Raw genomic sequence first — 22,956 nt, 5'->3', positions numbered from 1 at the left:
AGATGGTCAGGACTGGACTCAAACGCATCCTCTCTAAAAGTGCCTTGAACTCACCTTTCGCAGACTTTGAAAGTACCGGTAGGGAAGCGATACTGCCAGCGGTTCTGATCGTCCTCGGAGTTGAAAACGCGGTCTTTGTGTTTTTCCGAGGTGATGTGCTGCTGCCACTGCTTCTCGCTGTTACAGTTCTTACCGCAGAGCCAACAATGGTTGCCGTCCTGCGGAAGGCGGGCAAAGATTAAACCATCACGGGTATTGACTGTATTCATAACATCAAATCATTCATTCATTCATTTTCTACCGCTTTTCCTCATGAGGGTCGCGGGGGTGCTGGAGCCTATCCCAGCTGTCTTCGGGCGAGAGGCGGGGTACACCCTGGACTGGTCGCCAGCCAATCACAGGGCACATATAGACAAACAACCATTCACACTCACATTCATACCTATGGACAATTTGGAGTCGCTAATTAACCTAGCATGTTTTTGGAATGTGGGAGGAAACCGGAGTACCCGGAGAAAACCCACGCATGCACGGGGAGAACATGCAAACTCCACACAGAGATGGCCAAGGGTGGGAATTGAACCCTGGTCTCCTAGCTGTGAGGTCTGTGCGCTAACCACTGGATCGCCGTGCCGCCCCACATCAAATCAAATCAACTTTATTTGTAGAGCACTTTTACAGAATTAAAAAACAATTACCACAATTAAAAGGAAAAACAATTACTAAGAAAGTCCCTCCCTCCATACTAGACACACACACACACACACACACACACACAATCACACACAGTAGGGAGACATGGCATGGCACTGAGGATCAAGGAAACGCCACCTTTGGGGCCATCCACACTGTGAGGAGCCACAGGCCGTGCCACCAGGGGACCAGCACCCGGGCCCCCCCGACCCCGACAGATGGGCGGACCCCCACATCAAAAGGGAGGAACCCCCAGCCGGCCGGGTCGAAAGGGACCCAAGGATGGCACCCCCCTCAGCAGACCCGACACAGCCCCCCAGTGTGGAGGACCCCCCTCTGAGGAAATACTGGAGTTAAAAGCTAAAAACTAAAAGCACAAAATAAGACTAAAAAGATTAAAAAAAATTAAAAATATGAGTTAAAAGCCTGATTAAAAAGGTGTGTCTTTAATTGTTTTTTTTTTTTATATCAACAGTCTCCGCAGTCCTGAGGCTCTCCGGCAGGCTGTTCCACAGGTGGGGGCCATAGTGGCTAAATGCTGCCTCACCGTGGGTTTTTGTTCTGGGTTTTGGTATTGTTAAAAGGCCAGTGCCGGAGGATCGCAGGGTCCGCAGGGGTTGATAAGATAAATAAGAAGGTGCAAGGCCGCTAAGACGTTTAAAAACCAGTAAGAGAATCTTAAAATGGATCCTGAAGCGGACAGGGAGCCAATGTAAGCGACTTTAAAACTGCTGTAACATGTCAATAAGCTCACCAGTTCCTCCACGTAGTCCGTGGGCATGTGGATCTGCTTGCCGTTCTCCTTCACAGAGTTACTGGCGCTCTCCTCGCCCCAGCCCGGCTTCTGAGACAGCAGCCACTGCTCGTAAAGCTGATCCATGTCTGCAACTGTACGAGCGTGGAATGTGATGATTCGTGTCGCGTTAGCTGCTGATGGGATTCTCGGGGTAACTAACTCACTGTTGGTTTCCTTCATGAAGGTCCAAAGGTCTCGTTCCTCCGTGCTGTGAGCAAAGGAGCAGTTGCCGACGTACTGGCACTTCTTGCCAGCTGCTATGTGCATGCAAATCTGCAGAAAGAACCAACAAAAATAAAACTGAGAGCCTGAAGGTGGCCTTTTTAGACCTCTTTTTTGTTGGGTGGGTACCTCAAACTGAGCTGGGATTGGCTTTTTGGTAGGAAGGGGTCTAACTATTGTCCACTTTTTCCTTTCAATGGAGCTTACAAGCACCACACGTTTGTCTTTGGCCCACCTGGAAAAAAACACAAAAAAAAAAACACAGGGATATAATACAGCTTCCTGTCACTTCCTGTGCAAACGGAGACGGAGAACTTACGTGTGCCTCGCCTTGGCTGAGCAATACTTTTTGTTCTTGTCGGCTTCGCTTAGTTGGCCGTTTCTCCAACACTGGCTACAAACAAACATCATCTTCAGATTAGGAGGCCCGAACCTTCTCTGGCCTGGAGACTGAAGGCGACATTCAAAGGAAGAGTCTGAGACAAAAAGCACTCCAAGCGACAAGGTTGATGATGTCACGGCGTACGGTACCTGGGTGCCCCGCAGTGCAATATTTGCATTCCAAACTTTGGTGGCCTCTTGAACAATACTTTCATGACTGATACCTGCGTACAAGAGCTTTAATTAAGCATTGCAAAAATAATTCACACATTACAAAACATTACTAAAGAATATATTCATAGAGTAGTCAGTGTACAGCTTACCTAGCAGTATCTATGTCTGGATACACAACACAAGCGAGCAGTGAGATAAATACTAGCCTACAGTCAAGCATGGCGGTGGTGTTGTCAGTGGGTGCATGAGTGCTGCAGACAGTGGGTGAACTGCGGTTCTTTGAGGGGAAAGACACACCGACAAGACGTCAAGTGCCTTGCAAAGGAAGCTGGAAGGAATGTGGGAGGAAACCGGAGTACCCGGAGAAAACATGCGAACTCCACACAGAGATGGCCGAGGGTGGAATTGAACCCTGGTCTCCTAGCTGTGAGGTCTGCGCGCAAACCACTAGACCGCCGTGCCGCCCCGTATGTAGAACATTTGTTGTGTGTAAATTAATTACACATTCATTCATTTTCTACCGCTTTTTCCTCACGAACCTATTCTAGCTGTCTTCGGGTGAGAGGCGGGGTACACCCTGGACTGGTGGCCAGCCAATCACAGGGCACATATAGACAAACGACCATTCACACTCACATTCATACCTATGCTATGGACAATTTGGAGTCGCCAATTAACCTAGGAGAGAACGGGGAGAACATGCAAACTCCACACAGAAGATGGCCAAGGGTGGAATTGAACCCTGGTCTCCTAGCTGTGAGGTCTGCGCGCTGAAGACAAAGCTTCAAGTGTTGGCTTTCTTTCCTTTGGCGCTAAAATGACACCCAAGACACAGAGAACAGGAAAAAATGGAGTATGGGATTACTAAAGGTAATGGGTATTGTGAATTAGGTAAACACTATTGTATATGTATTAGCGTATTAGTGTAGTGTAAAGATGCAGTACGCATTTTTTCTTGTAATTACAGCATTTAATTCGAAGGAAGTGCTGTGTACTGGTAAGTACACATATATTGGGACAATATTGTGTAGTGTGAGATCTGGTAGGGATCTTACCAAAAGATCTAAAAGGAGTGGGTATTGTGAATTAGGTAAACACTATTGTAGTATAAAGTATTAGTGTAGTGTAAAAATGCAGTATGCATTTTTCTTGTAATTAAAGCATTTAATGCCATGCCCAAGAGGACAAAGAAAGTGCTGTGTACTGTGAAGTACACATGTATTTGGACAATATTGAGTATGTGAATTGGTAGGGATCTTACCACACTCCTGCTGCATCATCCAGACCTTCAGCTCAATGAGGCTGTGAGCGTAAAAGCAGTCGTCCTCCCTCACGCAGCCGTATCGGACTTCATGCCGACACAGGTCGAGTTGGCAGAGGTGGTTCAACATTCGGATTTTGGAGTAGCGCACCGTGTTCTCCTTTAAAATGTGGACCAGGCACCTGAGGAACAAAACGGAGCGAGTCAGATCACACACGATCCATAACGGATCATCTTACATTTTGTGAGAGGAACTTACTTGTGTTTTTCAAAGTCGTGCCTCGTCTCCGGGTGAGAGCAAAGCGACGGGTCGTTTTTATTGGTTTTGCTGATTATTCTGGGTTTGTGGTCAAAACACACCTGCGAATACGACATAACTGTAAACGTAACATGGTTTTCCGAGTGTTTCATCTGGGCCGTTAATCCCAACGCTCGACATATGAGCTGCACTCTGCTATCTCAGAGAAACACACAGACACATTCAACGTGATGAATCGCCACTCGCCGAGATAAGCCTGCCGCTGACCCCCCCCCTTTTTTTTTTCTTTTGTCACAACACTGTATCCAGCTACGCTACATCACAAACACGGCCATACTCACTCCGCACAGGAAGACAAATATCTCTGGGTGCTCTTGCAAGATCTTAGGCACCGTCAACCTCACGGTGGAACTGGCGCCAAAAGGATCGAAGAGAAGCTCCCTGGAGATGAAGCCTTTTCGCTCCAGCGTCCAAACATCCAGTTCCTCCTGACAGTACGCGAAGGTGCAATGGCCGGGATAGAGACAGTCCTTACCCACCGCCACCTCTGAGAAGTTGATCACAATATGCAAATGAGAGAAAAGGATGACACTTCCGAAGTTGGACTGTTCCATTGTTAAGAATCAATGAGTGCAGTGGAACAAATCAGACACCAAATCAACCGCAGTCAATCATGATGACTAAAACAATTAACAGTGTCACATGTCAAGTCGAGTCCAAAGACTTAAGTGTTTTTGTGAGTAGTACCTGAAACGAAGAACCGACATTATCACTTGTACCTTTGCAAATGTAATAAGGCCCCGCATATTGGTTTTTCGTTGGTCTGGGCCGAATGAGCTTCCACGTTTTATCCGGCGAATGCTTCGACCGTCCCAGTAAAACGTCCTTTTTGCATTTGTGCTCTTCGGTGTGGAGCGTGTAGTCCAACACGCCAGGACCTGTGGGCGGGAGAGAGAGAGAGAGAGAGAGCGCACAATGCGGATGACGAGGTATCGTCCACTATCAAGTGCCGTGTTGAGTCGCACCTGTTTTGACGTAGCAGACCGAACACGCCTGTTTGAATTCGTGCTTTTGCAAAGGGTTCTTTCCCAGGTCGACGGTCGCGGGAGGGGCCTTGACTTCTGGCATTCCGACCGCCATTCCCATCGGAGTTTCAGTGTTGTTAATCTGTTAGAAATATAAAAGAACAACATTACATAGAGAAGCGTGTCAAGTCACATGGTCAGACATGTAATAGTCACCTGTGGCATGAAAGGACTTGGAGAAAAATCTAAAAATGAAGAAAAACACACGTGAGCGTCACCTTAGTTTAACACACACACATGACAATGCAGGAAACAATCATACCGGTTTTATAGTCCGATATTGAGAGGCTATCCAGAGAATCCATGGTTTGGGGTAGGGTGTCAAAAGTGTTCATGCCGAAATAGGACGTGGACCCCGACTGGTGATAGAGCGGGGGCAGATTCACGGTGCACTGCTGGGAACTTGATTGCAGGAAGGGGTTGATGTGAGACAGCATGAGCAGCGGATTGGACATGGAGCTGGCTGAGGCGATACTGGTCGGCAAAGGAAGAGGACCCTTCACTGTTGGTATGACCTGAGAAGAGCGAACGGGAACGCTTAGCGAGACCACCGAGATGGCGCGGTGGTGTTTTTTTTTTTTTTCGACTCACTGACCATGGCTGTGTTGGGGCCAGCCTGGTCCAGCAGGTCATCCAGGTCGTCCCCTATGATATCGGCTTCAAAATCTTGACCGGCATCGAGCAGCGAGTGGGGTTTACTAGTCCGGCAGCCGTTCATAAACATGGGGACGGGGAGCGGGGCAGACAAGGGTACGGATTTGGAGCGAGACTCAAAGCCCGGAGGCTCTGACGGGGTCGTACGGGGCTTGTGGTTGGTGAGTGGAAGCTCATCCGCTGCTGCTGCTGCTGCTGGGTCATTCAGCGGCGGGAGCACAGCCGCCGGAAGCTGGATGGGTCCAGGCACGACGACACTGCTTTCCGGGATCAACGGAGGCACTTCTGGAGCACACAAGGAAAATTTTGTCGTTATTTTGTCGTTATCCAACACTGTAAAACTCTCTAATGTTACACCTTACCAATGTCTATGTCTTCAACTGAGGAGTTCAAGGACGCCTGGAGAAACGCAGATAAATGACGTGCCTGGCTACAAGGACATCATTGTGAAGTGTACAATGTTACCTTATCACAAGCGCCGTCCTGATAACTCGAACCGCGCAAAACATTCAAGGCCGGCTGCAAAGGGACAGGAAGTAACTATTTTTAGCATTCAGATTAAAGGCGTTTGCATTTTGATCCAGAGGCGGGCGGCACGCACCTTACTCCTGACATAAGCTTTACGGATTTTCAACCCTAAAACTTTGGCAAGGTCCTGAGTCAGCTGTATAACACTGGGATCCTGGGAGAGAAAAAAAAAAAACAATACAAGATTAATAATTATGAATTATGTCTTTGCCTATGCAAAAACTTCATTTAGCCTGATTTTCATTTTACTGCCTTTCCATTTCCAGGTAGGTTTTTTTTTTTATCTTACCTGAGGCACAGCTAGAGAGCATTTGGCCACAGCATCATAGGCCTCTTGATGTCTCCCCATTTCCTTTAGAGACTTGGCTTTTCTGTACAATGCTTTGTGGTTGCCATCATTCAGCTCAAGGGCCTTTTCACAGTCTTCTAACGCTTGGTCATATAGTCCCTGACAAAAAGGGAGGGAAAAATAAACACCCCACTGAGACAACGACTCTTATTATATATACATTGTGTGATAAAGTGCAGATAAAGAAGTGATTTTAGCGCCTTGTAAAACAAGAGTCGGAACAGAAAAAGAACATTTTTTTTTTCGATACACAAGTTATTCGTGCTGCGATTAAACAAAAGTAGCAATCATACCCGGTGATTCCTGGACGTGACGCTGTCCAGTGACACATTCATCCCAGTCAAGTGAGGAATCTTCCAGTCAAACAAGGCCCCACCCAAGTACTACATCAGGGTGTAAATGATGCATGTATTCCAAATCTGATTGCTAAATACATTACCGAGGTTCCCATCTGGTATACATTAACTGTCTAACTGTCCATAGGCAGACGTGGATGCCGTTAAATATGTTTAATATTATGATTTACATATGATGACATATGTAATCATTATTGTGGCGTACCATTCCACGATAAGGTTGTATGGTACTTCATGTACCACCTTAAGACACTAAGATATGTTCCAAGGACAAATTCATGTGTATACATGTATTAAAATATTCATTATTTTAATGTATTGAATTGTGTTTAACTTGCTTCAAACTTTATTTGTAGAACACTTTTCATACATAGAATGTAGCACAAAGTACCACCAGGAAGTGCTTGCTTTGTCAAGTTCATATTCAAATACTTCCAATTCCAAGCAATGCAATAGAGTCAAAATACAATTACTTAACATTCCCGGAAGCGACAACAATATTTGCAGCATTCCGTGTAGGTGAGCCACATTTAGAAGTTTCCATTGCATTGAATGTAGCACAAAGTGCTAGCAGAAAGTGCTTGCTTTGTCGAGTTCATATTCAAATACTTCCAATTCTAAGCAATGCAATAGAGTCAAAATACAATTACTCAACATTCCCGGAAGCGACAACAATATTGACAGCATTCCGTGTAGGTGAGCCACATTTAGAAGTTTCCATTGCATTGCCTTTCCTGATTTGCAAGTAAGAATAATCGCAGTGAGTAAAAAGAAGACATTGTTCAGCGTCTGTTACGACAAACTCTTATGGTGTGTCATACCAACAACAAACTTACCGGGACAATGCTTAAGTATGCGGCGGCTCGATTGGCGTAAAGCTTCTCCAGCAAACCCTTGGCCACGCAGATGTCCTCCGAGTCGGCGTAGTCGGCTATACTCAAGGCTTCTGTGTACATCTCAATGGATTTTGTCCATTCGCCTTCTTTAAAAACGTCGTTTCCTTCCCCGAAAAGATTCCAAACTAAATCCTTAACAAACACCTGAAACACAAAGCCATACAAATATGTTTCATAAATAAGCATGTAAAAGGCTTAATGTTGTAAGAATGGGTGCATAACTTACTTCATATTTATCCTGACTTCCAGGAAAAGGTAGGGTTGATCTAAAAGCAAAAGTAAGAGTCATATTGTAAACATTCTCCTCTGTTTAATCAGCACTCAGGTGTCTTCGTAGTACTCACTATCCTTCACAGTGTAACATTACAGTACATCATATTCAAGCCCACACAGGTTTGGTTATAATCTAGCATGTGTGTAGGGTCCTTTGTTATCACCGTATCTGCACAGTTTTAATAAATGTACCTCGGTTAGAGTACACCACATTTAGGGTATTTTCCGGTTAATGAATGTTAAAGATATTAATATGTTGTACTGCGCTATTAATACACTACAGGAGTGCAACTGCGCTGGTGACATTGTTTTTATCTAAAAAGTCAGTGTTAGCATCGTGTTAGCATGGAAACCAGTACTGGAAGGCATGGTCCCCCAGCTCTGTCACCTGGTTGACTCTAGTTCTTTGTATACCTTTTTTCTTCATCACGGCTGCAAAACAACCCACAGTCGAGCCAAAGAAAGTGCTAGTGGAAGTGCTAGCATTTTTGAAGGTGATAAATTCAATAAACAACTAGGAGACCAGGGTTCAATTCCACCCTCATCCATCTCTGTGTGGAGTTTGCATGTTCTCCCCGTGCATGCGTGGGTTTTTTCCAGGTACTCCGGTTTCCTCCCACATTCCAAAAACATGCTAGGTTAATTGGCGACTCCAAATTGTCCATAGGTATGAGTTTGAGTGTGAATGGTTGTTTGTCTATATGTGCCCTGTGATTGGCTGGCGACCAGTCCAGGGTGTACCCCGCCTCTCGCTCGAAGACAGCTGGGATAGGCTCCAGCAACCCCAGCGACCCTTGTGAGGAAAAGTGGTAGAAAATGAATGAATGAATGAATAAATTCAATAAACTACTAATGGCAAACCAAAAAGGTGGCGTCCGTGTGGATCTCATTGTCTCACAGGCATCTTTGTGGACAACTAAGTCATCAATCAAGGTAAAAGTGCCATTCATCATTTATATATATTTCAAATTGTTTTTTGCATTTAAAAACTAAAGTGTTAGCTAAATTTTCAGTGTCTGAAATGTTTCCGTTTTGGGATGAGTGGAACCCTCTGGAACGGATTCATGACTCAAACCGAGGTTCCGCTTTAGTTAACTGGCTCTCGTATCGCTAAATATGGTACTCAAAATATAGAAAGAGCTCACAATTCATAAAGACATTTTTGACATGCAGCACTTATACGAGCTCTTATCTCGCACCTAATTAAACCTGGAGTGATTGGTTGCCAGTCAACTGGGCGCAATTATACAACTGTTCACGCTCACATTATGGCATCTAACACGTATGTTTTCAGGATGTGGGAGGACAATGGAGTACCCAGGAAAAACACACAAAAATCATGTTGAAATGAACCTACAATTTCTTACATTTCAGTTGCCGCGGCAACTTCAGCTGGCATCTACAGGCTGAACGTGAAGCTGTAGCTCATTGTTTACACTTACTGAATAAACTGTAGACCCTTCTGGATCTCCTGCCAGCGACTCTTCCTGTCCAGATGCACTCCAGACATGACAGCTTTCCCTTGAATCCACTGCTGTCTGTCACTGCCTGAGAGGACAAAAACAAACAAACAAAAAATCAGACTTTTTATTTAAACAAACCAACAAGAGTCACCAAAAGACGCTCAAGTGTTGCCATGTATTGTTTCACTTTCATCCTGATGACTTCTCTATCGCTTTCCTGTCATGTTTAGGACTTCCGCGTGTAGTGGTGACGTCACACATGTGCTACCGGAAGTGTTACGACGATGTTAATGGCATCTTCTAGCTTGCTAGCTAGCCAATTTGAATAAAAGCGCCGACCCAATATTTTGACTACTGTACGCCTCATTTCATCCTACAATTTAAATGAAATTAAAGAATTACAAAAACAAACATGTGCTGCCGAGGAGGTGGGGGTGTGACGTTAGCTTCGGACAGGTTACGCTCGTCCAGCTTGGTGCCACATTTGACTTTGTTCCGGTAGACGTTATGGGGTGACAAACTACCAGAAGATTTGTTCTCATTCACTACGACACTGTGATGTCAACGGCAAGCCGCTGTTACATTAGGTTTGATGGCGGAGGCGGCACAAGAGAGCTCGTACGTGGACGTGTCCGATGATGGACGCATGACATTTAGCACACGTGTGTATGTATTTATGGTTAGCAGTCCTCGTCTGCTAGCACATAGTTTTCAACACAAATAAGTCGTTTTACTACTCGGATAAACATAACGAGGGATATGACACTATCCGGTTTAAGTATTAAGGAAGTAGACTAAGCATAGGCATCTCCCAAGTTTAACTACTTTCTCTACGCAGACAATAGCGACTTCTTCATCTTTTCTTAATAAATGGCGGGGAGCCGGCAAATTGTTTAACTGGAGCGGTAGTACATACTTACATTAATTGGTCTCTCAGTCAAACAAGCCCCGAAGTCTGTTGCCACCGAGGGGAGGATAAATTGATTTATTTTTATGTATTAGCTAAAACAATAATTAAGCTAAATGTGCAGTATCTGCAATGGCTGCCCTTAGTTGCTTCTTCTTCTCCTTTGCTTGAACACAAGCACGTCAACTCTGACGAAGTGCTGCCCCCTAGAGTGAGAAAAGAGCATTGCACATTTCAACACTTAACCAACAGTTCCCCCCACTGGGGGCAGCACAAACAAATGGACGGACTCCTTAATGTTTATCTTTTTTTTTTTTTTTTTGATCAAATTAAAATTAATTAAAACAAAAAATAAATTAAAAATATTTAAATAAATAAAACATACAAATATTAATAATAATTAAAACTAGAAATTAAATGACTGAAATAAAAATTCCAATTTAAGTCGAGATATGCAAACTACATACAAAAAATAAATGTCAATAAATACAATTCATCCATTTTTTATACTGCTTGTCGAGGGTCACGTGTGAGCTGGCATTGGACAGGAAGTAGCGTACATCCTATAGTACATCCTATATTGGTTTCCAGCCAATCACAACCATTCACACAGTATTTTTTATTATTATTTTAGTTATTTTCAATTCCCAATACCGGTCATGTATAGCATTTTATTTTCATGCATGCAACAAAATGTTTTTGTAATAATAAGATACTGACACAGAGATGTTTATAGCATATAAAAGGAGGTGATGAAAGCTTCTCTTCTTATGTAACATCTAACTTATCTAACTACACTTCCACCAAAGAAAAAAAAAAACAAGACAGCAAACCCCTCCAAGTATTACAATGGCCTCTTGAGTTGAAAATATACCTTCTAAAAACACAACATCAGATAAAATATTGCATTTTCAGACGGTGCGCACAAGTTGCCAACTAAACCGACTAAGGAATGGAAGGAATGCTTTACACAACAGCTTGAAAACGATGACTAGCTATTATGTCACAGTTCAGATCTCACTGTACTAATTTAACTTATGTCTAATTTGCATTGTCAACATGTTTGTGCCACTCAAGAACTCTATAGGGTGCCAAAGAAATGCAGCCCACCCTGTTTAACCAACACTACATGGGCTTAGATGGAAAAAACTCCATGTTAGAGCAGATGGTGTGTAGACGTGCAGACGTGCTGCACCTCAGTAGCAGTGTCTGACTCCAGCCATGACTGCGTTTTACCGCACACTTTTCATCTTAGCAGGTAAGTTGGAAAAAAATAATTATACTCTTTGAAAACAAGCAGGGAGACTGTTAATTGTGTGGTTAAATATCATGAATACATTGGTGTTGTACGAAAATCCTGCAGAAATCCAGAAGATGTGGACAAAACAAACAACTGTTCTGATTATTAACATGTTGGCAAATATTACTATCCGCACTAAGTATTGACCAATGTAGATATTACCAATCTTCACTAGCTAAATGTACTGCAAAAAAGGTCAGTAAGGATAATTCATAATGCCGCCTACAGAGAACATACTAACTCCTTATTTCTAAAATCACAAATACTTCAACTTGCTGATATAGTTAATCTTCAAACAGCTAAAATAATACATAAGGCTAAAAAATAACCAATTAGCTAAAAATGTCATCCAATACTTCTATACAGGAGAGGAGAAATATGATCTCATTGAAGAAGTACATTTGAAACACTTATATGCTAGGACTACACTTACTATGGTACCCATTATGTCATTGTATGGTCATATCACCTCGTACTTCGGTACGTGACAAAAAAAATAAATAAATAAATAAATCAAAAATTTCATACAATTCAAAAAATATCAATATTTTAAAAATGTATCAAATAATTTTTTTTAAGTTTTTAAAAAATATATTAGGAAAGCAGGAAGTGAACAAATGTAACAGTTACTGATTGTAATTTTTTTTAAAGTTTTAAAAAAATTATATTAGGAAAGCAGGAAGTGAACAAATGTAACAGTTACTGATTGTAATTTTTTTTAAAGTTTTAAAAAAATTATATTAGGAAAGCAGGAAGTGAACAAATGTAACAGTTACTGATTGCAAATTTTGTAAAAGTTTTTTAAAAAATTATATTAGGAAAGCAGGAAGTGAACAAATGTAACAGTTACTGATTGTAAAAGTACCAGATGGAGGGGTAGGATTTAATAAGCTTTGCTTCTTCCTACTCCTTTTGGACATGTGGATCTGTGAACTGATTATGTGATGCATTCAATTGTAATCTGATGCATGTTCAAATGAAATGAAACCATTACCATTACCATTATCAATTAGGGGTGCAGCCCTGATGATTTACCGTTGTGTTCCAATGACTGAGCTATTGTCGTCCTTTACAGTGGTTGCGGCCATTGAGGCTGCGTCTTCACTCCAGCGGACCAAAAGAGGCATCCTGGAGCTGGGGGGGATCATCAAGTGCACCACGGAGAGGCCGTTTTTCTCTTACGCCTTTTACGGCTGCTACTGTGGATTGGGAGGCCACGGGAAGCCGAAAGACAAGGCCGACAAGTGAGTCCTCCTGAAAAAAAAACAGTACAGTAACTCTGTTACAGTGTTCAAAAATGAATTAATAATATGTTGATGGTGTACAGTATTATTAGCTACACATACTGAAAGACAAATGTACAGTTCTGGCCACTAGGTGTCAGTAATGTTCCATTATTGAGACATGTCATTAGATTGCCCGTCACACTCCATGGAGTCAGCCATGGCATGATAAAGTGAAAAGAAATTTGCCTTTCATTCTGTGTGGAAGTGGTAATTTTTTTTTGTTTTGCCACTCACCACTCCCCAGGTGCTGTCAAAAGCATGACTGCTGCTACGCAGAGGCCGAAAAAGAGGGCTGCGAACCCAAAAAGGACAGCTACAAGTGGAAGTGTGAAGACAAAATGGCGTCTTGTGGTATTTATATAATCTATTTTTTTGTTTTATTTTATAATCTTTAGCCATTGGAGCGTCGGAAGGTGAAGATCAGATACATGGGCAGTATGGGTTTTCATTTTACAGTGGTTAACTTATTTTTACACTTACGAGACTATTGATTGTGATAGTTTAACCCCAGAAAAGATTATTTATATGATTTCTGATGGGAAAAATTGTTTAAAAAACAAAATAAATCAGAGATCAACCAAGGACGGATTGTTTTTTGACTCTAAAATTTTCCATTGAAATACTTGGACTGAATTGTGGTAGGCAACGCCTGCTATTATTACACGTGTACAACAGGCCAAGTTGAAACAATGTGTGTTTTAAATACCAAACGTGTGCCAAGGGAACATTTCAACCAATACTATTTGAATTATTCTTTTGGGTTGTGCCCGTTTTAGCATTTAATAACAGGTGTCTTTTGTTCTTTGCAGATGGTTTGACAGACAAGTGTGAGAAGATACTGTGCGAGTGTGACAGAAACCTCGGCGAATGCCTGAAAGACGCTCCTTACAGGTGGTATTACGCTCTGTGGCCGAATTGGTTATGCGGCTCTGCTAAAGAGTCATGTGATCCATAGTGATTGCCATAAAGGGGAATTCATCATCAATAAACATCCTTACATTGATATTGGTTTCTTGACTTCATTTTCATTATCAAAAACCCTTGAACCGTATTTCTTTTAGCAAATAAGGAGTTTGTTTATTTGCGTTTTAAAGTATTTTCAAAGGTTCGATCGCATCTCAGGGTCACGTTCTGTGTGGTTTTGGACCAGGGGTTGCTGACAGACAAGGGTGTTCAGACTATTTCCATCGTATGTTCAATATTAAACTTGGTAATGGTAACGGTTTAATTTCATTTGAACATGCATCAGATTACAATTGAATGCATCACATAATCAGTTCACAGTTCCACATGTCCAAAAAGGAGTAGGAAGAAGCAAAGCTTATTAAATCCTACCCCTCCATCTGGTACTTTTACAATCAGTAACTGTTACATTTGTTCACTTCCTGCTTTCCATAATACAGTTTAGGTTTTTTTAGGTTTTTTTTTTAATAATGCACCTCGTACCAAAGTACAAGGTGATATGACCATATATGATATATATATAGTGATATATGTAGCACATCATGACTGGTTCAAGACTCTTCATCCTTCATCCTTACAATCAGTAACTGTTACATTTGTCCATAATACAGTTTAGGTTGTTTTTTTTTAATAATACACCTCGTACCAAAGTACAAGGTGATATGACCATATATGATATATATATATAACATACATATATAGCACGTCATGACTGGTTCAAGACTCTTGATGTGCTATATGTATCACTATATTGACACTTACTATGGTACCCATTATGTCATTGTATGGTCATATCACCTTGTACTTCGGTACGAGGTGCATTATTTAAAAAAAAACAAAACACGTATGTATTAAATGTTGAAAATATACTCTGGCAAAATATCCCATTTTCATATGGAGTGTATAATTTGTCAACTAAACAAACTACTGTGCCCAACACAGACAAAGTAAATCATTCAGATGATAATTATGTAGTTCTTATCTAAATTATTGCTTTCATAACACGTTGGTGCCAAAAAGAAGCGGCAAAACTGGATTGGCTTAACTGATCGATAGTGATGCTGGGGAGTTTTTCCTGACAACGTATAAAAGGATTCGGTGGATGTTGAGTATTGGGGTAACAGCCTAGGAACTCATCCGTTGTGAGCCATGAATGCCTTCAGCCTCGCGATTTTGCTTTCTACAGGTAAGTAAACAAATGAGTGTGTTTTTTCCAGGGGGCAAGCGGGAGTTGAGTAAATGTATTTCCATAGTGTGTTTGTTTTGACCATGTTGATATAGTACCAGGGTTCTTGTGGTGCTTTTTGGAAGAAGAAAGGTGACAGATACGTATGACATATGTATCATTTTTAAAGGTCAGGCAAAAACTGAAACGTACAATTTAAATCCAATTAATCTATTCCATTTGTGACCCACTTTTAGCCTTGTTTTTAGCTCTGAATGAATGTATGGATGTTGTATTTTAATGCATATTTTACTCTGTTTTTTACTTAACTCTATTTTTCTTCACTGTAAAGCGTCTTTGTCGCCGATGTCTCACTATATTTATTATACAAAATGAATGAATGAATAATAATAATAATAATAATGAATAATACATTTTATTTGTGTAAAGTACTTTTCAAAAATATAATAATTATAATAATAATAATTATTATTATTATTTATTCTTATATTTATTATTTATTCTTGTATTTATTATTTTTATTATTATTCACTGTAAAGCGTATTTGAGTATTATTAATTATATTATTATTATTATTATCATAGTAATATATTACTATTTGGGTTGTGCCCAAAGAAAATAATGTATTATATTATTATTATTATTAATAATGAATTCGAATGAATTATTCATTATTATTATTAATAATAACAATGAATAATACATTATTTGTGTAAAGTACTTTTCAAAATACTCAGACGGTTTACAGTGAAGAAAAATAGAGTTAAGTAAAAAACAGAGTAAAATATGCATTAAAATACAACATTCATTCAGAGCTAAAAACAAGGCTAAAAGCAGGGCACTATTAATAATAATAATAATAATATTATTATCATAATAATAATAATATCATTATTATTATCATTATTACTATCATTATTATTATCATTCCAGTCTCCCAAACATAGTAACAGTTGTCAATGAAGAAAGCAATACAAAATCCTTATAAATTATTATTGATGTGGACTTCCTTTACACTCAAATTGTTACTCGCCTTCTTTGGCACATTGCTGGCAATGGCTTTTTTTTTTGGCCCCATTGTGGGTTATTTAGCAGTAACACTCAATATAAAGGCATAAAGTACAGGGCAAATTATTGAGGCGCTGTCGGAAAACCAAACCAAGGCACTATTTTGGTACAAAAACGGAGGTTTGACTTTAGTTTACAATTCTCTCTGATGACAAACCCAAAGGTCAAACATTTTTGAAGCCCTGCTTCCCTGTGGCACAAATCTGTGATTATTCACTAATTGTCCAAAAAGAAGGAGAATTACCATTCAAAAGGAGCGACGCCCTGATTGGTGATTTACACGCTTGATCTGCTGTCATCTTTTACAGTGGCCTTGGCCTTCCAGTCTCCGAGCTCAAACCTAAGGGGCAAAAGATCACTCGGGGACCTGAAAGAAATCATCCGATGCGCCACAGGGAGATCATATTCCGCTTATCGCTGGTACGGCTGCTACTGTGGATCGGGAGGCCGTGGGAAGCCGAAAGACAAGGCCGACAAGTGAGTCCACTCGCCTCTGAAAAAAAAAAAAAAAAACTGTACAGTCATCTTTCGCTCTGTTACAGTTTTCAAAAATTAATAAATAATATGTTGATGGTGTACAGTATTATTAGCTACACGTACTGAAAGACAAATGTATACTTCTGGCCACTAGGTGTCAGTAATGTTCCATTTTTGACACGCGTCATTAGATTGCCGCCATGGCATGATAGAGTGAAAATAAGTTTGCCTCCCATTCTGTGTGGAAGTGGTAATTTTTTTTGTTTGTTTTGCCACTCACCACTCCCCAGGTGCTGTCAAAAGCATGACTGCTGCTACGCAGAGGCCGAAGAAAAGGGCTGCGAACCCAAAAAGGACAGCTACAAGTGGAAGTGTGAAGACAAAATGGCGTCTTGTGGTATTTATTTAATGTATTTTTTTGTTTAGTTTATAATCTTTGGCTATTGGAGCGTCAGAAGGTGAAGACCAGATATATGGGTGGTATGGGCAATATGGGTTTAAGTCTCCACATTTTACAGTGGTTAACTTATTTTTACACTTACGAGACTATTGATTGTGATAGTTTAACCCCCAAAAAAGATTATTTCTGTGATTTCCGATGGGAAAAATTGTTTGAAAAACAAAATAAATTAGAAATCAACCAAGGACGGATTGTTTTTTGACTCTAAAATTTTCCATTGAAATACTTGGACTGAATTGTGGTAGGCAACGCCTGCTATTATTACACGTGTACAACAGGCCAAGTTGAAACAATGTGTGTTTTAAATACCAAACGTGTGCCAAGGGAACATTTCAACCAATACTATTTGAATTATTCTTTTTGGTTGTGCCCGTTTTAACATTTCATAATAGAGATGTATTTTGTTCTTTGCAGATGGTTTGAAGAAGTGTGAGAAGATGCTGTGCGAGTGTGACAGAGACTTCGGCAAATGCCTGAAAGACGCTCCTTACAGGTGGTATTACGCTGTGTGGCCAAATTGGTTATGCGGCTCTAGAAAGTCATGTGATGCATAGTGATCCATAGTGATCCATGGTGATTGCCATAAAGGGGAATTCATCATCAATAAACATCCTTACATTGATATTGGTTTCTTGACTTCATTTTTATTTCCAAAAACCCTCAAACTGTATTTCTTTTAGCAAACAGGGAGTTTGTTTATTTGCGTTTTTAAGTCTTTTCAAAGGTTCAATAGCATCCCAGGGTCATGTTCTGTGTGGTTTTGGACCAGGGGTTGCTGACAGACACCGCCAAACTTCAATCAAGGGGTGTTCAGACTATTTCCATCGTATCTTCAATGTTAAACTTGGTAATGGTAATGGTTTAATTTCATTTGAACAGGCATCAGATTACAATTGAATGCATCACATAATCAGTTCACAGTTCCACATGTCCAAAAAGGAGTAGGAAGAAGCAAAGCTTATTAAATCCTACCCCTCCATCTGGTACTTTTACAATCAGTAACTATTACATTTGTTCACTTCCTGCTTTCCATAATAAAGTTTAGGTTTTTTTTTTAATAATGCACCTCGTACCAAAGTACAAGGTGATATGACCATATATGATATATATATATAGCATATATATAGCACGTCATGACTGGTTCAAGACTCTTGATGTGCTATATGTATCACTATATTGACACTTACTATGGTACCCATTATGTCATTGTATGGTCATATCACCTTGTACTTCGGTACGAGGTGCATTATTAAAAAAAAAAAAAAAACGTACATATTAAATGTTGAAAATATACTCTCGCAAAATATCCCATTTTCATATGGAGTGTATAATTTGTCAACTAAACAAACTACTGTGCCCAACACAGACAAAGTAAATCATTCAGATGATAATTATGTAGTTCTTATCTAATTTATTGCTTTCATAACACGTTGGTGCCCAAAGGGTGCCAAAAAGAAGCTGCAAAACTGGATTGGCTTAACTGATCGATGCTGGGGAGTTTTTTCTGACAACGTATAAAAGGATTCGGTGGATGTTGAGTATTGGGGTAACAGCCTAGGAACTCATCCGTCGTGAGCCATGAATGCCTTCAGCCTCGCGATTTTGCTTTCTACAGGTAAGTAAACAAATGAGTGTGTTTTTTCCAGGGGGCAAGCGGGAGTTGAGTAAATGTGTGCTTGTTTTGACCATGTTGATATAGTACCAGGGTTCTTGTGGTGCTATTTGGAGGAAGAAAGGTGACAGATACGTATGACATATGTATCATTTTTAAAGGTCAGGCGAAAACTGAAACGTACAATTTAAATCTAATTAATCTATTCCATTTGTGACCCGCTTTTAGCCTTGTTTTTAGCTCTGAATGAATGTATGGATGTTGTATTTTAATGCATATTTTACACTGTTTTTTACTTAACTCTATTTTTCTTCACTGTAAAGCGTCTTTGTCGCCGATGTCTCACTATGTTTATTATACAAAATGAATGAATGAATAATAATAATAATGAATGGTACATTTTATTTGTGTAAAGTACTTTTCAAAATATAATAACAACAATAATAATAATAATAATAATTATTATTATTATTATTATTATTATTTATTCTTATATTTATTATTTATTCTTGTATGTATTATTTTTATTATTATTATTATTCACTGTAAAGCATCTTTGAGTATTATTATTATTATTATTATTATTATTATTATCATCATCATAGTAATATATTACTATTTGGGTTGTGCCCAAAGAAAATAATGTATTATATTATTATTATTATTATTATTATTATTAATAATGAATTCGAATGAATTATTCATTATTATTATTAATAATAATAATAATGAATAATACATTATTTGTGTAAAGTACTTTTCAAAATACTCAAAGACGGTTTACAGTGAAGAAAAATAGAGTTAAGTAAAAAACAGAGTAAAATATGCATTAAAATACAACATTCATTCAGAGCTAAAAACAAGGCTAAAAGCAGGGCACAATTAATAATAATAATAATAATAATATTATCATTATTATCATTATTATCATTATTATCATTATTATCATTATTATCATTATTATCATTATCAAATTCTTGAGGCGCTGTCGGAAAACCAAACCAAGGCACTATTTTGGTACAAAAACGGAGGTTTGACTTTAGGTTACAATTCTCTCTGATGACAAACCCAAAGGTCAAACATTTTAGAAGCCCCGCTTCCCTGTGGCACAAATCTGGGATTATTTACCAATTGTCCAAAAAGAAGGAGAATTACCATTCAAAAGGAACGACGCCCTGATTGGTGATTTACACGCTTGATCTGCTGTCATCTTTTACAGTGGCCTTGGCCTTCCAGTCTTCGCCTGGGGACCTGAAAGCAATCATCCCATGCGCCACAGGGAGATCATACTACGCTTATCGCTGGTACGGCTGCTGCTGTGGATCGGGAGGCCGTGGGAAGCCGAAAGACGAGACCGACAAGTGAGTCCACCCGCCTCTGAAAAAAAAACCCAAAAACAGTACAGTCATCTTTCGCTCTGTTACAGTTTTCAAAAATGGTGTACAGTATTATTAGCTCCACATACTGAAAGACAAATGTACAGTTCTGGCCACTAGGTGTCAGTAATGTTCCATTATTGAGACATGTCATTAGATTGCCCGTCACACTCCATGGAGTCAGCCATGGCATGATAAAGTGAAAAGAAATTTGCCTCACATTCAGTGTGGAAGTGGTAATTTTCGCATTCACATACACAACACACCTCCATATGGGCACTCACAGCACATGGGTGCTTCTCTATACAATCTACTATCTTATCCCTGATGTTTATATAGTATTGGTATGCTATTATTACAGTAATAATGATGTCAAGCAATGAGATTTTAATTACTGTAACTGTATGGTTGCAATTGTGTTTACTATCATGGGTCATGTCCTCATTGTTACTATTGCTACTGGTAAGTTGGACTGTTTCATTTCACTGATATCATCTCCAGGGTGACCCTTAGCCATCATTGACATTTAACTGTTCTGTTTGTCACTGTTGTTGTTTTGGGCTGTTGTGTTGTTGCTGCTGTTTTTGTCTCTCACTCTACTGCCCCCCCCCCCGACCCCACCTTTCTCTTCGCTCTTCTTCTTTTCTGTTCTTCTTCTTGCTCCGGTCCGGTCGTCCCAAATGGCATAACAAAGGCATCAAATAACGGCAAATAAAATTTCATGGTACAGGGAAGTTGTAGCCAACACCTTTCCTGACACAGAGCAAATCTGTCTAGCATGTAAGGGCATTTAGATCAACAATACTATCTGCCCCAATGGCTGGACGGGACAAAAAAAAAAAAAAAAAAATTCAGTGTGGAAGTGGTAATTTTTTTTGTTTGTTTTGCCACTCACCACTCCCCAGGTGCTGTCAGAAGCATGACTGCTGCTACGATGAGGCCGAAAAAAAGGGCTGCAAACCCAAAAAGGACTACTACAAGTGGAAGTGTGAAGACAAAATGGCGTCTTGTGGTATTTATATAATCTATTTTTTTTTTGCTTATTTTATAATATTTAGCCATTGGAGCATCGGAAGGTGAAGACCAGATATATGGGTGGTATGGGCAGTATGGGTTCAAGTCTCCACATTTTACAGTGGTTAACTTATTTTTACACTTACAAGACAATTGATTGTGATAGTTTGACCCCAGAAAAAAATGATTTCTATGATTTCCGATGGGAAAGATTGTTCAACCAAGGACGGATTGTTTTTTGACTCTAAAATTTTCCATTGAAATACTTGGACTGAATTGTGGTAGGCAACGCCTGCTATTATTACACGTGTACAACAGGCCAAGTTGAAACAATGTGTGTTTTAAATACCAAACGTGTGCCAAGGGAACATTTCAACCAATACTATTTGAATTATTCTTTTTGGTTGTGCCCGTTTTAGCATTTAATAACAGAGATTTCTTTTATTCTTTGCAGATGGTTTGACAGACAAGTGTGAGAAGATACTGTGCGAGTGTGACAGAGAATTCGGCAAATGCCTGAGAGATGCTCCTTACAGGTGGTATTACGCTGTGTGGCCAAATTGGTTATGCGGCTCTAGAAAGTCATGTGATGCATAATGATCCATAGTGATCCATGGTGATTGCCATAAAGGGGAATTCATCATCAATAAACATCCTTACATTGATATTGGTTTCTTGACTTCATTTTTATTTCCAAAAACCCTCAAACTGTATTTCTTTTAGCAAATAAGGAGTTTGTTTATTTGCGTTTTAAAGTCTTTTCAAAGGTTCGATAGCATCCCAGGGTCATGTTCTGTGTGGCTTTGGACCAGGGGTTGCTGACAGACACCGCCAAACTTCAATCAGGGGTGTTCAGACTATTTCCATCTTATGTTATGGTAATGGTAATGGTTTTATTTCATTTGAACATGCTTCAGATTACAATTGAATGCATCACATAATCAGTTCACAGTTCCACATGTCCAAAAGGAGTAGGAAGAAGCAAAGCTTATTAAATCCTACCCCTCCATCGGGTACTTTTACAATCAGTAACTGTTACGTTTGTTCACTTCCTGCTTTCCTAATATAATTTTTAAAAAACTTTAAAATAATTTACAATCAGTAACTGTTAGATTTGTTCACTTCCTGCTTTCCTAATATAATTTAAAAAAAAACGTAAAAAATTATTTTATTAATTTTTAAAATATTTTTATTTTTCAAATTTTATTTATGTTTTTATTTTTTTTATTTTTTTGTCACGTACCGAAGTACGAGGTGATATGACCATACAATGACATAATGGGTACCATAGTAAGTGTAGTCCTAGCATATAAGTGTTTCAAATGTAGTTCTTCCCTGAGATCATATTTCCTAAGTATTGGATGACATTTTTAGGTAATTGGTTATTTTTTAGCCTTATGCATTATTTTAGCTGTTTGAAGATGAACTATATCAGCAAGTTGAAGTATTTGTGGTTTTAGAAATAAGGAGTTAGTATGTTCTCTGTAGGCGGCATTATGAATTATCCTTACTGACCTTTTTTTTGCAGTACATTTAGCGAGTGAAGATTGGTAATATCTACAATATCTACATTGGTCAATACTTTATGCGGATAGTAATATTTTCCAACATGTTTGAAAAAAGTGTAGGAAAATAATCAGAACAGGTGTTTGTTTTGTCTTACGTATTGAATGTTGAAAATGTACTTTCAGGTGAAATACGACGTAAAATATCCCATTTTTGTACAATTTAGTGTACAATTTGTCAACTAAATACGCTACTGTGCGCAACACAAACAAAGTAGTGCTGTTGTAGTAAATCACTTAGACAATAATTATATACTGACAGTACTGACAGTTCAAGTTGATTACATATTATGTCACAGTTCTGATCTAATTGATTGCTTTCATAACACAATGGCACCACCCAAGAACGCCA

At 39.5% G+C, this 22,956-nt stretch overlaps 4 protein-coding genes across 5 annotated transcripts in view; 3 read left to right on the top strand and 1 right to left on the bottom strand.

Moving 5' to 3' along the window:
- The window catches only part of zc3h7a (zinc finger CCCH-type containing 7A), a 51,575-nt gene that overhangs the window by 3,745 nt on the left and 24,874 nt on the right, over window positions 1–22,956 (bottom strand). Inside the window, exons 5-28 of one of the 2 annotated variants that reach the window (XM_058048256.1) lie at window positions 19,805–20,026; window positions 16,345–16,593; window positions 12,633–12,851; window positions 9,370–9,475; window positions 7,881–7,920; window positions 7,595–7,798; window positions 6,343–6,501; window positions 6,127–6,207; window positions 5,991–6,044; window positions 5,888–5,924; window positions 5,467–5,810; window positions 5,134–5,386; window positions 5,028–5,056; window positions 4,812–4,953; window positions 4,566–4,724; window positions 4,128–4,333; window positions 3,787–3,887; window positions 3,528–3,709; window positions 2,243–2,316; window positions 2,031–2,161; window positions 1,841–1,946; window positions 1,654–1,762; window positions 1,448–1,581; window positions 55–218 (exon numbers count right to left, since the gene is read on the bottom strand). In XM_058048256.1, the coding sequence (XP_057904239.1) occupies window positions 55–218; window positions 1,448–1,581; window positions 1,654–1,762; window positions 1,841–1,946; window positions 2,031–2,161; window positions 2,243–2,316; window positions 3,528–3,709; window positions 3,787–3,887; window positions 4,128–4,333; window positions 4,566–4,724; window positions 4,812–4,953; window positions 5,028–5,056; window positions 5,134–5,386; window positions 5,467–5,810; window positions 5,888–5,924; window positions 5,991–6,044; window positions 6,127–6,207; window positions 6,343–6,501; window positions 7,595–7,798; window positions 7,881–7,920; window positions 9,370–9,437 (2,777 nt within the window). In that variant the 5' untranslated portion in view covers window positions 9,438–9,475; window positions 12,633–12,851; window positions 16,345–16,593; window positions 19,805–20,026. Of the gene's footprint in view, window positions 1–54; window positions 219–1,447; window positions 1,582–1,653; window positions 1,763–1,840; window positions 1,947–2,030; window positions 2,162–2,242; window positions 2,317–3,527; window positions 3,710–3,786; window positions 3,888–4,127; window positions 4,334–4,565; window positions 4,725–4,811; window positions 4,954–5,027; window positions 5,057–5,133; window positions 5,387–5,466; window positions 5,811–5,887; window positions 5,925–5,990; window positions 6,045–6,126; window positions 6,208–6,342; window positions 6,502–7,594; window positions 7,799–7,880; window positions 7,921–9,369; window positions 9,476–10,310; window positions 10,504–12,632; window positions 12,852–16,344; window positions 16,594–19,804; window positions 20,027–22,956 lie in introns of those variants that run through there. The other variant, XM_058048255.1, reaches the window with a different exon arrangement.
- On the top strand, window positions 9,974–13,838 carry LOC131103445 (phospholipase A2-like). The gene is made up of 5 exons (XM_058049736.1): window positions 9,974–10,008; window positions 11,375–11,555; window positions 12,673–12,841; window positions 13,128–13,234; window positions 13,693–13,838. The coding sequence occupies exons 2-5, from the start codon at window positions 11,519–11,521 to the stop codon at window positions 13,836–13,838; spliced, it is 459 nt and encodes a 152-aa protein (XP_057905719.1). The 5' UTR covers window positions 9,974–10,008; window positions 11,375–11,518.
- LOC131103444 (phospholipase A2-like) lies at window positions 14,996–17,591 on the top strand. The gene is made up of 4 exons (XM_058049735.1): window positions 14,996–15,032; window positions 16,409–16,577; window positions 16,868–16,974; window positions 17,452–17,591. Exons 1-4 carry the CDS (start codon window positions 14,996–14,998, stop codon window positions 17,589–17,591), a joined length of 453 nt encoding a protein of 150 aa, XP_057905718.1.
- On the top strand, window positions 18,616–21,664 carry LOC131103443 (phospholipase A2-like). Its single transcript, XM_058049734.1, has 4 exons — window positions 18,616–18,652; window positions 19,869–20,010; window positions 20,931–21,037; window positions 21,494–21,664. The coding sequence occupies exons 1-4, from the start codon at window positions 18,616–18,618 to the stop codon at window positions 21,634–21,636; spliced, it is 429 nt and encodes a 142-aa protein (XP_057905717.1). The 3' UTR covers window positions 21,637–21,664.

This window comes from Doryrhamphus excisus, chromosome 15 (assembly GCF_030265055.1).
Source record: "Doryrhamphus excisus isolate RoL2022-K1 chromosome 15, RoL_Dexc_1.0, whole genome shotgun sequence".
In the NCBI taxonomy this organism is placed as follows: Eukaryota; Metazoa; Chordata; class Actinopteri; order Syngnathiformes; family Syngnathidae; genus Doryrhamphus; species Doryrhamphus excisus.
Note: the sequence above shows the minus strand (reverse complement) of the source record. Positions and strands in the feature narration are given on the sequence as shown.

Coding starts and splice junctions, on each gene's coding strand:
- LOC131103444 (XM_058049735.1), top strand. CDS start 14,996: ATGAATGCCTTCAGCCTCGCGATTTTGCTTTCTACAG. Junction 16,578..16,867: donor CCGAAAGACAAGGCCGACAA/GTGAGTCCACTC, acceptor ACCACTCCCCAG/GTGCTGTCAAAAGCATGACT. Junction 16,975..17,451: donor AGACAAAATGGCGTCTTGTG/GTATTTATTTAA, acceptor TGTTCTTTGCAG/ATGGTTTGAAGAAGTGTGAG.
- LOC131103445 (XM_058049736.1), top strand. CDS start 11,519: ATGACTGCGTTTTACCGCACACTTTTCATCTTAGCAG. Junction 11,556..12,672: donor CACACTTTTCATCTTAGCAG/GTAAGTTGGAAA, acceptor CGTCCTTTACAG/TGGTTGCGGCCATTGAGGCT. Junction 12,842..13,127: donor CCGAAAGACAAGGCCGACAA/GTGAGTCCTCCT, acceptor ACCACTCCCCAG/GTGCTGTCAAAAGCATGACT.
- LOC131103443 (XM_058049734.1), top strand. CDS start 18,616: ATGAATGCCTTCAGCCTCGCGATTTTGCTTTCTACAG. Junction 18,653..19,868: donor CGCGATTTTGCTTTCTACAG/GTAAGTAAACAA, acceptor CATCTTTTACAG/TGGCCTTGGCCTTCCAGTCT. Junction 20,011..20,930: donor CCGAAAGACGAGACCGACAA/GTGAGTCCACCC, acceptor ACCACTCCCCAG/GTGCTGTCAGAAGCATGACT.